Below are 15,402 nucleotides of genomic sequence, written 5' to 3'. Positions count from 1 at the left end.
AGTGTAGTAAATCAAAACATTATGGTATTGGTACAAAGACAGACACACAGATCAATGAAACAGAATAGAAAGCCCAGAAATAAACCCACACATATGTGGATAGTTAATCTATGACAGAGGAGCCAAGAACATACAAGGGAGAAAGGATAGTCTCTTCGATAATGATGTTGGGAAAACAGGATAGTCACATGTGAAAGAATAAAACTAGACCACTGTTTTCTATTATACACAAAAATTAACTCGAAATGCATTAAAAATTTGAATATAAGACTTGAAACCATAAAATTCCTTAGAAGAAAACAGAAGTGTTAAATTCTTTGACATCGTCTTAGCAACATCTTTCTGGATCTGACTCTAATGAGAAGGGAAACAAAAGTGAAAGTAAACAAACTGGACTATATCAAACATAAAAGCTTCTACCCAGCAAAAGAACCATCAAAAAAATGAACAAGCAACCCACTAATAAGAGAAGTTTGTTTTGTTTTGCAAACTATATGTCCAATAAGGGGTTAATATCCAAAATACATATAAAATTCATTTAACTCAACGATAACAACAAAACAAACAATCTGATTTAAAAATGATCAGTGAGAGGCACCTCTCTCTGGTGGTTCAGTCATTTTAGTGTCCAACTCTCAATTTTGGCTCAGGTCAGGATCTCAGGGTTATGAGACTGAGCCCTGAGTCGGGTTCCACAATGGGCATGGAGCCTACTTAAGATTTTCTGTCTCCCTCTCCCTCTGCCCCTACTATCCCCAATGCCCTCTCTAAAAAAAAGGAGGAGAGGCAGAAGATTTGCATAATCATTTCTCCAAAGAAGATGTAAAGATGGCTAATAGGCACATGAAAAGATGCTCAACATGACTATTTAATAGGCAAATGCAAATCAAAACTACAATGAGAAATACATAACATCTGTTAGAACAGTTATTTTAAAAAGACAAATAACAAGTGTTGATGAGAGTGTAAATCGGTGTACCCACTATGGAGAACCTAGTGGCCTCAAAACATTAAAAACAGAACTACCATACGATCCCGATATTCCACTCTGTAGTATTTACCCAAAGAACATGAAAACACTAATTCAAAAAGATATATGCACACCTATGTTTACTGCAGCATTACTTATAGTAGCCAAGGTATGGAAACAACCTAGGTGTCCATTAATAGATGAATAATGGATAAAGAGGATGTGGCACATTTATACAATGGACTATTACTCAAACATAAAAAAAGAATGAAATCTTGCCATTTGTGATAACACAGATGGACCTTGAAGGTGTTAGACTAAATGAAATAAGGCAGAGAAAGGCAAATACCGTATGATTTCACTCGTATGTGGAATCTAAAGAAGCAACCAAATGAACAAACAAAATAAAACAAAAATAACAGACTAGTGGTTACAGGGGGTGGGGGTGAGGGGGCAAGAAAGGGTGAAGAGAGTTATCTGGATGGTGGGGGTGAGGGGGCAAGAAAGGGTGAAGAGAGTTATCTGGATGGTGATGGATGATAACTAGACCTGTGGTGATCACTTCGTAACGTATATAGACATCAAATTATAAAGATGTATTTCTGAAACTTACATTTAGAGGGAAAGGGGCATAGTCAGTGAAATACTACATTGCTCCTAAAAACAAATAAACTACAACTCCAGGCCATATTAGAAAAAAGTCTCAGAAATAAAATATTAAGTTAAAGAAGCCTGGTACAAAGAAATACATTCCAACTGAAAATGGAGACATCACCATTCATCTCATGGGATAGCAAGAGAATTTCACTAAAAGTGCAGCATGGTTCCTTCTTCTCTCCTCCTTTTCCTTCCTCCCTCACTCTTTTCTTCCTTCCCTTCCAGCCCACCTCCAAGTATAAACTACTCTTTTGAAGACCTTCCTGAAAAGATTACATAAAAATGTCCTCCCAAATAGGGTATCTCCAGGCTATAAGACAACCTCAGAGATAGTATTATGTCCGTGAAATTGGAAGGGCCAGGAGTTATCAGAGGTAGTCTCAGATTTTAATTGTTCTGAAATGACTTTTATAAAAAAAGAAAAAAAAAAAAAGAAAAAAGTTCCCACTTTTACATTCGGTATCCTTCTGACACTCCTGTAGAAAGATTCAGAACATCAATCAGGGACTATAGATCTGACGTCTATCTGCACAAGCTACAGCTTTGACAGTACAGCTACCTTAGTCAGGGGGATTGTGAAATAACAGTGACATCTATGACAGCATAATCTCTAGATTTATAGATATGAAATACATTTTTTCTAACACATTTGGAATGGATTGCATTTTGGTCATGTCATATGCCTTTTTTTTCTGTGTAAAATGTCAAACAAAATATGCATACCACTGGCATTATTCTGAGTGCTTTAAAACAAATCCTTTATTCCTTAGGTCACTGAGAAAGTGGAACTGACTTCCACATCTGTTTATTTGTCCTACTGCTTAAGAGGGGTCGAGGTTGTAAAGAAAGGAGTCCTTAACAATTTGGAATTCACCAATACAGGAAAATTTTACAGTGACTTTCAAAGTAATGATTTATAATGCCAGTCTTCCAACGGTGTGAATAAAAATAACAAAATCCAGTATCTAAGTCATTCTGCCTTTGGTAGTAGTGAATCATACTTAATACTTACAGCTCTAGGTAAGACTCAGATTCTCAAAATCTTCTCCCTGTACAAAATCTCCAGCAATAAAATATTATTAGGAAGGGGTCTAAATCTGAGGTTGACCCCGAAATCTGAATTCAGAAAACACGGTATCTGGACATACCCTGAGTGATAACTAACTCTTACTTGGTAGGCTAAACAACAGTCTGAATATAACACCGTCCCCAACAGAAAAAAAAGCAGTATAAAGAAAATAGTAACTAAGTGATTATTAAACTTACTAGAATTGAGTTCACTGAACCAGTTTCCCTATGCTTCCCACCCCCAGGATAGGATTATGCTAAAGAGAATCATTCCTAAACTGGCCACCTGTCATGATTTTAATGGAAAACCAATTCTCCAGCCCCACCCCCACCCCACCACGGCATCTTCAAGAGAAATGGCAAATTTAACATGTAAAAAAGATTTGCACCTGCTTAATCTAAATTCCACCAGCCATAGGAAAGTTTATTGTTTAAAGAGAACTTGAAAAGGGATTAAACACAAAAGATACTGTGTCAGTTCTTATGGCAAACTAATTTTGATATATAAACAGAGAAAATCACTGCCACTGAAATATATGGACTTGAAATGCTACAGAGATGTATTTCATTTATCCATAGATAACAGGCAGTGATAAAGACTACAGGCTTATCTTTGCTCTTTAATGTAATTAACTTCCTCACAGAGTTCAGCAGGCCACTGAGATTTTGTACTTAGCCAGAGCTAAAGCAAAGTTTCACTATTCTCTAAAACTAAATAGCAACTTGGCAAAGAATCCAGGCGGCCTTTTCTATTCCCTTCTCCTGGCCTACGCTCCAAGCTTAACAACTGGTGTTGTAAATGCACAGAATTGGAGTAGGGGACAAAACGGAAATAATAAAGTGAGCATCTCTTCACTTGAAAACTACCTGACAATAGCATTCCAAGATCCTGAGGCACTTGTAAATCACATTTAAATACGCCTGTTTCCTTGCTGGGTATCTGAGAATATTGTCTTTAGACCCAGGAAGAGACTGGGGTTAGGAGGGCAACAGTTTTGTTGTGGAATCATCTTTCTACCGGGAGTCTTCAAGTAGGCATATTTCTAGAAATAATTTATATTTCTGTGCTGCTTAATGTCACTTGATGTCCAGTACCAGCAAGAGTCCATCTCCCGTCCCCCTGACCTCAGAACAGCCCCCAAAAGTCTCCAGTCTATGCCTCTGGCATTCTGTAGTTTGTAAAGAGCTGCTGTTCTACCTTTGTATAGATCTCCCAAATGATGATTTGTTACCATATTCACATTCTTCTGGCTCACCTGGTCATCACTAAAGAGTTTAAGTCTCTAAGATAAAAAGGGGTGGGGGTGGAGGGAAGGGACTCAGCAATATTTACGAAAGAGTGCCCTGTGTTTTAAGGACAAACCTGAGTTCTGCTATTTTACTCCATATTTTGTCTAAATAAACTGCTCCAAAATGGCTTTAATAGAGATTCAGAGACTTTATGAATAGAAGGAAAAACAACAACAAAAATCAAATATGGGTTGAACAGATCTCATCCTGGTTTAGTAGAGCAGTACATTAGTTTTAAGTAGTATCGTGCTCCATTGAGTAATACTTTTTAAGGGAGTGGTCGTGTATTTGGGTTGTTATATTTCATAGTCCCAAGACACTGAGAACAAATATCCAATGTGGAGTTTTTACTGTAAAACTATACAGCTTCACTTGTTTTCCAGGGGACTCATAGCCAAGGTGATGTGAACTTCCCTGAGGCTGCCAAGAGAAGTCTGTGGTACAGTGCATCACAATGCAAAGCCCTCTCCCACAGCTATTCTGAGAGCACGTGGAGCCTGGGAAAATGCCTCTGAGTGGCCTGCTGAGCCATCAGGACTGAATGACAGGTAAGCACTGCTTCATACCTGGCTCCACCCAATGCTGCATGGCTCTCCTCCAGCCAAACCTCCCAAACCTCAAGGCAGCCTCAAAGCAGAAAGACCTACTTTGTCCCACAATACTTCTCTCCATAAGATGACTTATTCGTTATTGTTATCATCACTCACAATCATGAAAGATGTCAAACATCCAGAAAAGTAGAAAAATAGTGCCATGAACACCTAAAACCCCAGCTAGACTAAATAATGGTTAATACCTTATCATATTTCATATACCTATTTGGTAAACCATTTCAAAGTATATTAGACATCATGACCCTTCACTCCTAAATACGTGAGCACAGATTCATATGTGACAAGACATTCTCCTATATCACCGAAATACTGTGATCACAACTGAGTATGACATTATTGCTTCATCAAATAACCAGCCCATATTCAAATCTCCCAAAATACCCCCAAAATGTGTATCAGTGATTTTCCTCTTGAATTAGAAGCTAACCAAAGATCACATTTTGCATCTGGTTAGGTCTCTTACATTTCTGGTAATCTCAAATAATTTCTCCCTTTCTTTCTTTTATTTATAACTCTGACTTATTACAGAGATCAGGCTAGTTGCCTTCTAGAGTGACTCCTATTCAGGATTCGAACTTTAAAAATGAAATCTCAGTTGCCTAAATACAAATTTTCAACTTGTATGCTCTTTTATATTGCCAGCCCTTTGTTAATTTTGATAGCTTCTTTAAATGCTGCGGGAAACAGCAGGTTCAAACTAATGCTGTAATTATAATTCAAAGTCTGGAATACAGATGACTTGAAGATGTAGTCCTAAAGATAATTTCAAAGAAATGAGATCTTAAATTTGTAAACAAATTTTTAGCAATGGTAAAAGCAGGTGGGATAGTGGTTTCCTACTTGTTTGAAGAAAGGGTACTTGGTGGCAATCAGATGACTATATGCTGACCTGGAAGCAGCTCCAAATTTTCTACCAGTTCAGACTTGTGACTGTTTTCAGTCTGAGATCATGAGTCAGCTCTCATTCTCTATCTGAAGACTTGGTGAAATTTAATAAGAGGGTAGGAAGGAAGGGGTTGACAGCTACCAAGTACTGACAATGTCTTTTATGCTAGACTAGACCAGGAACACAGAAAGCATTTTAAAAATAAAGAACATGTGTATTTTAAAGCTATTCTGTTCAGGAAAAATGAAGTTACAACTCATTATAACTGTCCATTTGGAAAGTTACACCTGTCCTTATCAGATGGCCATGGGTAGAGAAGTCACAAGTGTGATGCTTTCTGAATGAAACATTCAGAACATACAGAGAGGTTAGGTATAATAACAAGATGGAGACGTGAGAAAAGCCCTGATGGGGACCTTTGAAACGTATTATAGGCTTAATGTGATCTTCACCATTGCTGGTGATGGATGAGGTTGAGGACAGGAGTTGTTCTGTGGGAACCAAAAAACAAAAGTCCTACCCTAAGTTTAAGAACACACACACACACACACACACACACACACACACACACACACACACACAGGATCCTAGTTTAAGACCACAAGTGGGAAACAATTTGGGTGGGTAAGTGGAATATTTGGTTCTAGGCTAAAAATTTCACTTATAAACCAAGACATTTAGAGACTCCAAAAGGATCCCTTGAGAGAACATTTCACGTTCTTAAATAAGGACAGTACTGGACTCTGAGTCACAATAAAGCTATGTCTATTTGATGCCAAAACAAATGGGGCAAACTAGTTAGTTCCACGAAAAAAAAAAAAAGACCTATGAAAAAAATTATTACTTAAGGCCAAATTTACTTAGAAAAAAATTTTTTACCTGTCACTTCATTGACTTTGTATGCAATACCACTGGCCACATGTGCTATTAATTTTACTATCCATGGGATCCATCTGAGCATGTTACCACTGAACGAGAAAGCTGCTCGGGCAGACAAAAATTAGAATAAAACAAATCGAGAAATTATCGCTTCAGATTTCTTTCCTATACTGCTTTCCCACTTTTTGGTTTATGAAAATATGTCCTTCAGATTAGGTATGAAAACCATGTTTAGATAATGTGTAAGCACAGATGAAATGATATTCAAAACAATGGTTTCCATAACCGTAACTCTGCCAGACCATGCATAATGATGGGGATGACAGAACTGGGTACTTATAAAACTCAACGTTCCCTACAAAACCCTTCCCTCACCTTTAAATAACTATGCATAAAAGAAACAGATTTTTTAATAAAGCTTTGTAATGAGGTAGCCAGTTGTTTGAATTGCTGGCTGTTCAAGCTGGCCCCTCTGCAACAACTTTCACACTTCCTGTGCGTAGGACGAACTCCAGATGAAGCATATCCTCTGTGGCCTCCCTGTCTTGCAGGGGGTCTATTCCAACCCTACAATTCTACAACCATGTGCAATGAGAAAAAGAGTTTGGGAACCACTGGACTATTCTAACAGGATCGCAGAATCACAGGACATGAAACATCCTTGAAGACTCATCCAATTCACTCCTGCTTGTTAGCCAGGATCATATTTAAATCATATTTTAAAAACAGCACCAAAATTCCAAATGAGAAGATGCTACACTTCACCATGTGCAACTTAATTTTTCCTTTATCATTTGAATTGAGGTTGCAAATTTAAATGCATTAAGGGGCAGGACAGTAAAATGAAAAGGGTTGGGTTTGGGCTGTGAAAAAATGGTGAAAACACATGCCTGGTTTACAGGGGACAGAAGCTACTGAACTCCAGCCTCAGCAGCCACAGGGAATTAGGGCACTAGGGTACCAGATTTTGGGCGTTCCAGAAAAACTGTATATCCAAATTTTTATGTGAAATCTCCCAAATTTTAAATTACTAATAAATTAAAATATACCATGCAGTCCAAAGACAGTGTTTCTGAGGGCAGCTTCAGCTTTGCACTGCCAGTCTGCAATCTATAATCTAAATTCCTTGAGCTATAGCTGAAGTTCATTTTCTTGTGTTCTGTTTTTGGCAGAGCTGAAAGAAGGCTGGCTGCTACCAAATGCTTGGAGATAGGTAGCCAGTTTCAACCTAGTCATTTACTCTAAGCTAAATAAACCCAGGTCCTTAACCTCACTACACAGGACATGTTTATCTACCTTAAATCATTCTGACACTTCTAAGTCCTGACACTAAAGATACACAGCTAACAGTCTGACTCAATGTGGGTTAAAATGAAAAAACTGTACAATTTTAGAAATCATTAATCATGTGAATGTGAGATCTGTATTTTAAAAAATCACAAAACTTACATTTATTGAAAAAGGACTTGAAAAGCCTGAGTAACATACCATATTCTGGGTTGGAAGGGCTAACTGTTATAAAGATGCCAATTGTTCCCATATTTATTTACTTAACAAACATGTACTGAGTGTCTATTGCGTACCAGACAATTCCAATCAAAATCACAATGAAACGTTATTTGTGTGTGTGTATGGGGGTAGGAGGCAGTTTGGAAGTTGTCAAAAACAATTCTAAAATTAATCTAGAAGACTAATCAAATAAGAATAGCTAAGGGAAGAAAAAACTCCAAATGAAAATTTTTTTTTCTAATTTAAAGTGATATATAGTCAATGTGTTAAAAACAAAACAAAACAAAAAAACTAGACAAAAGCAAAAAGGTATTAAGGAAAACGTTAAATTGCCAATAATGTGACTACTCAGAAACAATTACTTGTCACCTTGACTTTTGGTGTCCTCCAGGTCTTTTCTCAAGATAACATAAATACATAGATATTGTCTCTCTCTCTCTCTCTTTTTTAACAAAAATGGAATCACATGACAAATGCTGCTTTATAACCTGATTTTACTTTTTAAAAAAACTCAATGCTACATACATTGACTTTAGGTGTGGCATCACTGAGAAATCCACTCCTGCTCTTTCATGATTTAATATTCAATAGAACAGGGCTCTGCTGGTTTGCAGTGGCAGCTCTGCCATATACAGGCCTCTCTTTCAGAGTTACTCTACTCCGTTGGCTTATCAGTCAGTATGCACTGTATTAACTACCTAAGCTTTATTTACAATAAACCTTAATATCCAGTAGGGCAAATTCTTTTCCTGACCCTCAACACTGTTTCTAGCCTTCTGGAACACTTGGAGTTATTCCTGCTCCTTTATGCTTTCATATAGCTTATCAAGTTGCATGAGAAAATTCTTTTGGGAGTTTGATTAGAAAAGTCCTGATTTTATAGATCAATTTGGAGACAAATAGGACCTCTATACATTTGACATGGCAGACCTCCCAACTATTTTTAAGGACTTTTAAAAATCTCTTTCAATAAGCTTTAAATTTTTTCTTCATAATGTTCTTGTGTACTTCATTAAGTTTATTTTGAGGTATTTCCTACTTTTTATTGTTGCCATCATACATATTACTTCCTAAAAATTTCATTTTCAAATCATCTGCTTTTGCAATTGACTTTTGTACTTTGATCTGCAGCTGAAAAACCTATTAAACCCTCTTATTAATTCTAATAATTAGCCGCTATATTTCCCTTAGACTTTTCATGACACTTTTATTCTTTATTTCCAATTTTTCACCTGTATTTTTCTTCCTTGACTTATTGTTTGAGCTGGAATCTTCAGTAAATGTTGAATACTGCTGCTAGTAGGAATCGTTGTGGGCCTCTTCATCATAAAAGAACAGTTCTTAATGTTTCAGCACTGAGAATAGTATTTCCATTTCACCTAAGATTTTGTGTTTATTAAATAAGCTATCATAATAGGCACTGCATCTCAGATTTGTGGCTCTGTCCTTTGAGACACACAGTGAACTGCTTTCTCCTATGAAGTTTATATAGCCTATTTTCTGTTCTATATTTTCTACTCAGCATTTGTCTGTAACAAACATGCCCCTTAAAAAACAAACATTCCCCTCAGTATTGTCACAGTCATTTGGGATCTGTAGCCCATTTTACAATGTGCTGGGTCTTTTTCCAATCTTTGACACATTCACTTAAGTCCTGTAAAAACAGTAAGTATTCCCAAAGTTATCAATCCTACCATCTTCGGTTATTAAATAAACCACTATGATGTTTAAGTAACCACCTACCAGTTGAGAGTTTTTCCAACTCCCAATCATGAGCTCACCATCCATACCTTAATCACTTGGATATGGGTATCTCATCACTTGGAATCTAAAGTTCCAAGGCGGAGTCTTTCTCACCTGTACAGATTCCTATATCCCCAGGACCCAAGAATCTGATGTAGGTCTGGGGTGGTTCCATAAACCTGTATTCTTTTTAAAGAGCTCCAGTGCATTCTGATATGCAGTTCAGATTTGGAAGTCACTGCTCTAAATCTTATTTTGTTGATTTACTGGTGTGTTATAATGAAATTAGTAGCAGGAGTCTTTACAGAGTTCTTGGAAGACAAACACAAAATGCAAGTTCTGTAAGTGAATGTAAGAGAGAAATTCTCCCAGCTCCTTAAACACAAACAAATAGGCCTCTAGTAGGAGTACTATAGCAACGGTGAAGAGGCATGGGGAGAGAGATCATTTCTAAGGCACTCAAGGCCCAAATGATGGAGGCAATTTATGAGAAGCCAATGTATATTAGCTCAATTACTATCGTATCTCTGGAGGATTTCAAAAAACAAGTCTCGTGCCTCCTTTGTTTCATTTTCTCTCTCTCTGCCAGACGATCTACCTTTTCACAGAAAAAAAAAAAAAAATCACCACTTCTCATTTTTACCTTCCCCAAAGTCCTTAGAGTTCACATAAAATGTACATCATTTTGATGCGTAAAAATTAATGTGATAGGTAAGCAATGACTTCTGATCATAATTAAGATGCTAAATCAGATCTCACACAGACTCAGATTAAAAAGAAACTAACGCTTCCTTTCCAACTAGGGCCCGGCAGAATGGCTCCCGCAAAGAAGGGTGGCGAGAAGAAGAAGGGCCGTTCTGCCATCAATGAGGTAGTGACCAGAGAATACACCATCAACATCCACAAACATATCCATGGAGTGGGTTTCAAGAAGTGTGCCCCTCGGGCACTCAAAGCGATCCAGAAATTTGCCATGAAGGAGATGGGAACTCCAGATGTGCGCATCGACACCAGGCTCAACAAAGCTGTCTGGGCCAAAGGAATAAGGAATGTTCCATACCGTATCCGTGTGCGGTTGTCCAGAAAACGTAACGAGGATGAAGATTCACCAAACAAGCTCTACACGCTGGTTACCTACGTACCTGTCACCACTTTCAAAAATCTACAGACCGTTAATGTGGATGAGAACTAATCGCTGATTGTCAAATAGAGGTATAAAACTGCTAAAAATAAATAAATAAATAAATAAATAAATAAATAAATAAATAAATAAATAAAAAAGAAAGAAACTAACGATGTAGGCTTTGTCTCAGGTTTTATTTCTGAAACATTACCTTGATATTCTTATCTTCACTGCCCTAAAAGAGGCCAAGTTTAGAAGAATATGTAAAGAGGACTTTTTAATGTTGTTATGCTTACAAGTATTTACTGTTAATACAAATATCAAATGAACAAATCAAAAACACTGGTTAAAAAAAAATCATAAAACCACCTTCACTATATACATGTCCTTAACACAAAATTAAGAGAGATATAACAAGACATGTACTTCCCAATGAGAACAACATGAAATATACCCCATCCACCCCAAGTTATCTTGTATAAGAAACAACAACAGGGATCTGATCCCATCAAGTCTGTGGATCTACCAGTTTACAGGAAATACAGGGGCTGTAAGAGTATGTTAACACTACCATGCATATGCAGCCAGCCAAACCCAAAATGTAGGAAATTTCAGAGGACATTTGACCTAGTTTCTTCAATAATAGCAAGAAAAAAAAAATGAGAGGGGTGTTCCCATAAGTTCAAAGAGATATTCACCGAAGGTAAAGAGAATCAACCAAATGTGATGAATATGTGGACCAACCCTGTTTGAACCCTGATTTGAACAATACTACTATAAAAGAATAAGAGAGAGAGAAATCTGAAGATAGATTGTATCTAATGACATCAATAATTTTTTTTCCTTAATGGTGCTCTGATCATTTAAAAAAAAAAAAAAAAAAGCGGGTAGCCTGGGTGGCTCAGTGGTTTAGTGCTGCCTTTGGCCCAGGGCGTGATCCTGGAGACCTGGGATAGAGTCCCACATCGGGGCTCCCAGCATGGAGCCTGCTTCTCCCTCTGCCTGTGTCTCTGCCTCTCTCTCTCTCTCTCTCTCTGTGTTTCTCATGAATAAATAAATAAAATCTTCAAAAAAAAAAAAAAAGCTTCTTAGTTTTTACAGCTATACATATTATGTGTATAATATACAATATTGTATGGTATGTATACTATATACAGTATATAATATTATGCGTACAATATTTGATATCCAGGATTTACCTTAAAATTATCTGGGAGTGGGGACAGGAAGATGCAAGTGGGGGGATAAATGAAATAACATTTGGCCATATGTTTAAAATGTAATGCTGCATGGTTGATAAGGGTAGGTTCATTGTATAATTCTATTGTTTATGCATTTAAAATTTCTAGTAAGTTTAAAAAGGAAAGTGACAACTTTTTTGAATATTTAAATTTAAAAATATCACCATAATTTGATGAAAATATTTAAGAATCTTAAAGATGGGGGCAACTGGATGGCTCAGCGGTTTAGCACTGCCTTCAGCCCAGGGCCTGATCCTAGAGACCCAGGATGGAGTCCCACATCGGGCTCCCTGCATGGAGCCTGCTTCTGTCTCTGCCTGTGTCTCTGCATCTCTCTCTGTGTGTCTCTCATGAATAAATAAATAAAATATTTTTTTAAAGAAAAGAACCGCTTAAAGATGATGCATTTTTAAAAACTATTTGTTAAATATTAACACAAATTAATTTAATTAATATTAATTTAAGCTTGCTTTTCTAATTTGCTAACTTTGAAAATAACATTATGTAAAAAACACAAAAGCATTCTTTAGTATGTTGTGAATTTTTTTTTTCAATATTTTGTTTATTTATTCATGAGAGACCCAGAGAGAGAGAGAGAGAGAGAGAGAGAGAGAGAGAGGTGACACAGGCCGAGGGAGAAGCAGGCTCCATGCAGGGAGTCTGATGTGGGACTTGATCCCAAGACTCCAGGATCACGCCCTGGGCTAAATCGCTGAGCCACCCAGGGATCTCCATAGTATGTTGTGAATTGTAACCATAATCTTTAGAATAATTTTGTAAGTAACAATTCAAAAGTAACAATTCAAAACCTAAACAAAAATTATCTAATAAGTGACTGTAAAGCTCTCATCTTCCTTAAGCCCTAAATAAGCACACTATTGCATGCACAACAGAAATGGTAATTTCATTATTGAGCTACTTGCTTGAATATGTTAATTGATTATCGGTATAGGTATACATATAGATACAGATACATACATTTTGCAGACTTCAAGCCACATCATCAAGCTCTTAGGTATGGAGTAAAAAGTATATCATACTTTTAAAAAATTGAGCCTTGAAGTAAAAAGGGCATATGCCTAAAAGCGGAATCTGGGGAGGCAGAGATAAAGGATTCCCTCCTGCTAAAAACATATCGAATCTGGATAAAAGAAAAACATACTTCAGTACAATAGTAGAGCTCAAAAGAAATGGAAATACGAAGGAAATACCAGAAACAGGGAGGGAAGGAGTAGGAAACTAGTGGGCTGATACTCTAATGGTCTCTGGAGAAACATCAGATCAGAAATACACAGGAGAGGACTGAAGATGTACCCTGCCTGCAGCTCAGTCCCCAACACCCTGAGGAGTAGACAGACACTGCTCCATCAGTCCACAAAAATCCCACTCTCTCCTGACCTGTAAATCTTTCCTTTTGTTGAATGCTCCTGAGGCTCCACAAAAGCCTCTTGTAATGTTACAACATCCCAAACAGCTTCCTGGATATCCATCCCACAGAACCACTCTTCTGCAGGCTATTCCTCTATTCCCAGCTTTCAAAGGCAAACATTTTCAGGGTGCCCCTCAGCTCTCAGTCACAGGACTGAAGCTGGTTCCAGCCACAGTTTTCCCTCCTCTTCACAGCAGCTTTCTCTCTTCCTTTTAGGGGTTTTCGTAGAAGGTTCGTATGGTAGGAGACCTTTGCAATTGGTATTTGAAAATACTGGACATTGGAGTGCTTTGGAGTCTCTGAAAGGGAGTCCTGGAGATCTCTGTGAGGCCCTGGAGCAGGCTGTGGGTTTCAAGGTGATACCCACCTCAGCAAAGACATCAAGACCCTTTGTAATGTATTTCCTTCTATCTTGTGCTCTGCACCGCCCTCCCACCTCCTCCTTGGCCTTGTGCTCCTCAATGGCTTACTATGTTCGTCTCCATCTTTTCTCAGTGGTGCAACCTCTCCACGGACTCTCCCACCATCAAGGTTCTACAAGAAGCTTCTGTCACTTCTTAGGGTTTTCCTCAACACCGGCCCCATCTACACCATCCCATCATCACCTCCCCTGGCTCCTCAGTCGTGCCCTGTGGTCTACTCAAGCTGATGCTTCATGGGCCTGCTTTTCCCTGTCCACCTTCACCTATACCCCTCCACTCTGCTGAGTCCCATCACTGAAATATTTTCTCACACATCAGAGTCTTACTTCTTTCTCAACTCTCTTCTGAAAACACAGTTTCTTCTAGAAAACACTTTCCCGGGCTCAGGAAAAATAGAAAATTCCTTAGAAAGAGAAATAAGGCCAATATTGTGAAACAGGTTTGAGTTATATATCTCTATCTGGGAAGTCTATGTTAGTCACGTGACATGAACTAAATATCACACTGACAGTAGTGAGCTGCTGCTGAGGAAGCAGGATGGCAGCAAACTGGAGTAGTTTCATACAAGTGAGACACTCTACAAGGTAGAGTTTTTCCTCTTTCTGACTCTGAGAATGATCTCACTAGAGTTATAGATTAATATGAACAGAAAATGGTTATTTTTTTTTCATCCTGTCAAAAGCCAGGTGTTCCTCTAAAAGAAATAATCACACCAGAGTCTTCCCACTTGCCCTATTTATGCACCCACCACATACAAGTGCTATGTGAATCCCTGGCTGTGCCAAGAAAACTGCTTAGCTCCTGAGATACTCAACTGAGGTCAGAGGGAGAGATAGTGCAGTGAAAGGATGATGGCTACAATCTAAGTGCTACAACAAAGACATGCACTGGAAGCCAGGGAGACTGAGAAAGGAAGGGTATGTTTCATTAAACAACGGAGAGTAACAAATTAAATTGGGGGGAAGGCGCTCCCCAAGGAAAGGAAACATCTAAGCAGAATCTGGAGGGATCAAAAGGATCCTGCTAGAAGGACTGAGAATGGTGGGCACCACAAGAATGTCTGCCTCAAACCAAGACAACTCCTATTGGCTCCCAGGAACCCTGGGAGGTAGGGGAGGCTTAGAGTTCAGTATGCACAAGAGGATAGGGAGAGACAAAGTACAGAGGAGAGATGGAGGGGTGGGGGTGGGTGGGTGTTTGACTTGCAGTCAGCTTTACAACCTTGAGTAAAGGATTTTAACAGAAGTTCCTGAGACTCCTCCTGAGCATCCCCAGTATATCTTACCAATACTGATGACTCACTATGGGTTTCCATTAATATGAATACCTTGACTATACTGAGGATCATTTTTCTCTTCACTAATTTGGTTAAAATGGAGTAATTAAAGCTGATAAATTTGTGAAAGGGTTTAATTTAATCTAAGAATCCTAGAAAAAAGCTTGGTATAATTAATATCTTATTAATTCTTTAAAAATAAGTCGTTTATAACAATTTAAAATGATGTTTATACTCACTAGGTTAAAAGAGACTCTTGATCCTGGTAAATGCCAGCTTTAACCTTGTTGGGAAA

The 15,402-nt window shown here is 38.0% G+C and overlaps 2 protein-coding genes across 2 annotated transcripts in view; one reads left to right on the top strand and one right to left on the bottom strand.

Moving 5' to 3' along the window:
- Nucleotides 1–15,402, bottom strand: part of LOC121477734 (SLX4 interacting protein) — a 179,973-nt gene that overhangs the window by 31,118 nt on the left and 133,453 nt on the right.
- Nucleotides 10,410–10,846, top strand: LOC121477735 (60S ribosomal protein L31-like). Its single transcript, XM_041732248.1, has one exon. It carries the CDS (start codon nt 10,431–10,433, stop codon nt 10,806–10,808), a length of 378 nt encoding a protein of 125 aa, XP_041588182.1. The 5' UTR covers nt 10,410–10,430; the 3' UTR covers nt 10,809–10,846.

The sequence above is a fragment of the Vulpes lagopus genome, chromosome 18 (assembly GCF_018345385.1).
Source record: "Vulpes lagopus strain Blue_001 chromosome 18, ASM1834538v1, whole genome shotgun sequence".
Classification (NCBI taxonomy): Eukaryota; Metazoa; Chordata; class Mammalia; order Carnivora; family Canidae; genus Vulpes; species Vulpes lagopus.
The sequence above is the reverse complement of the archived record's forward strand: the minus strand, read 5'-3'. Positions and strand labels throughout refer to the sequence as shown.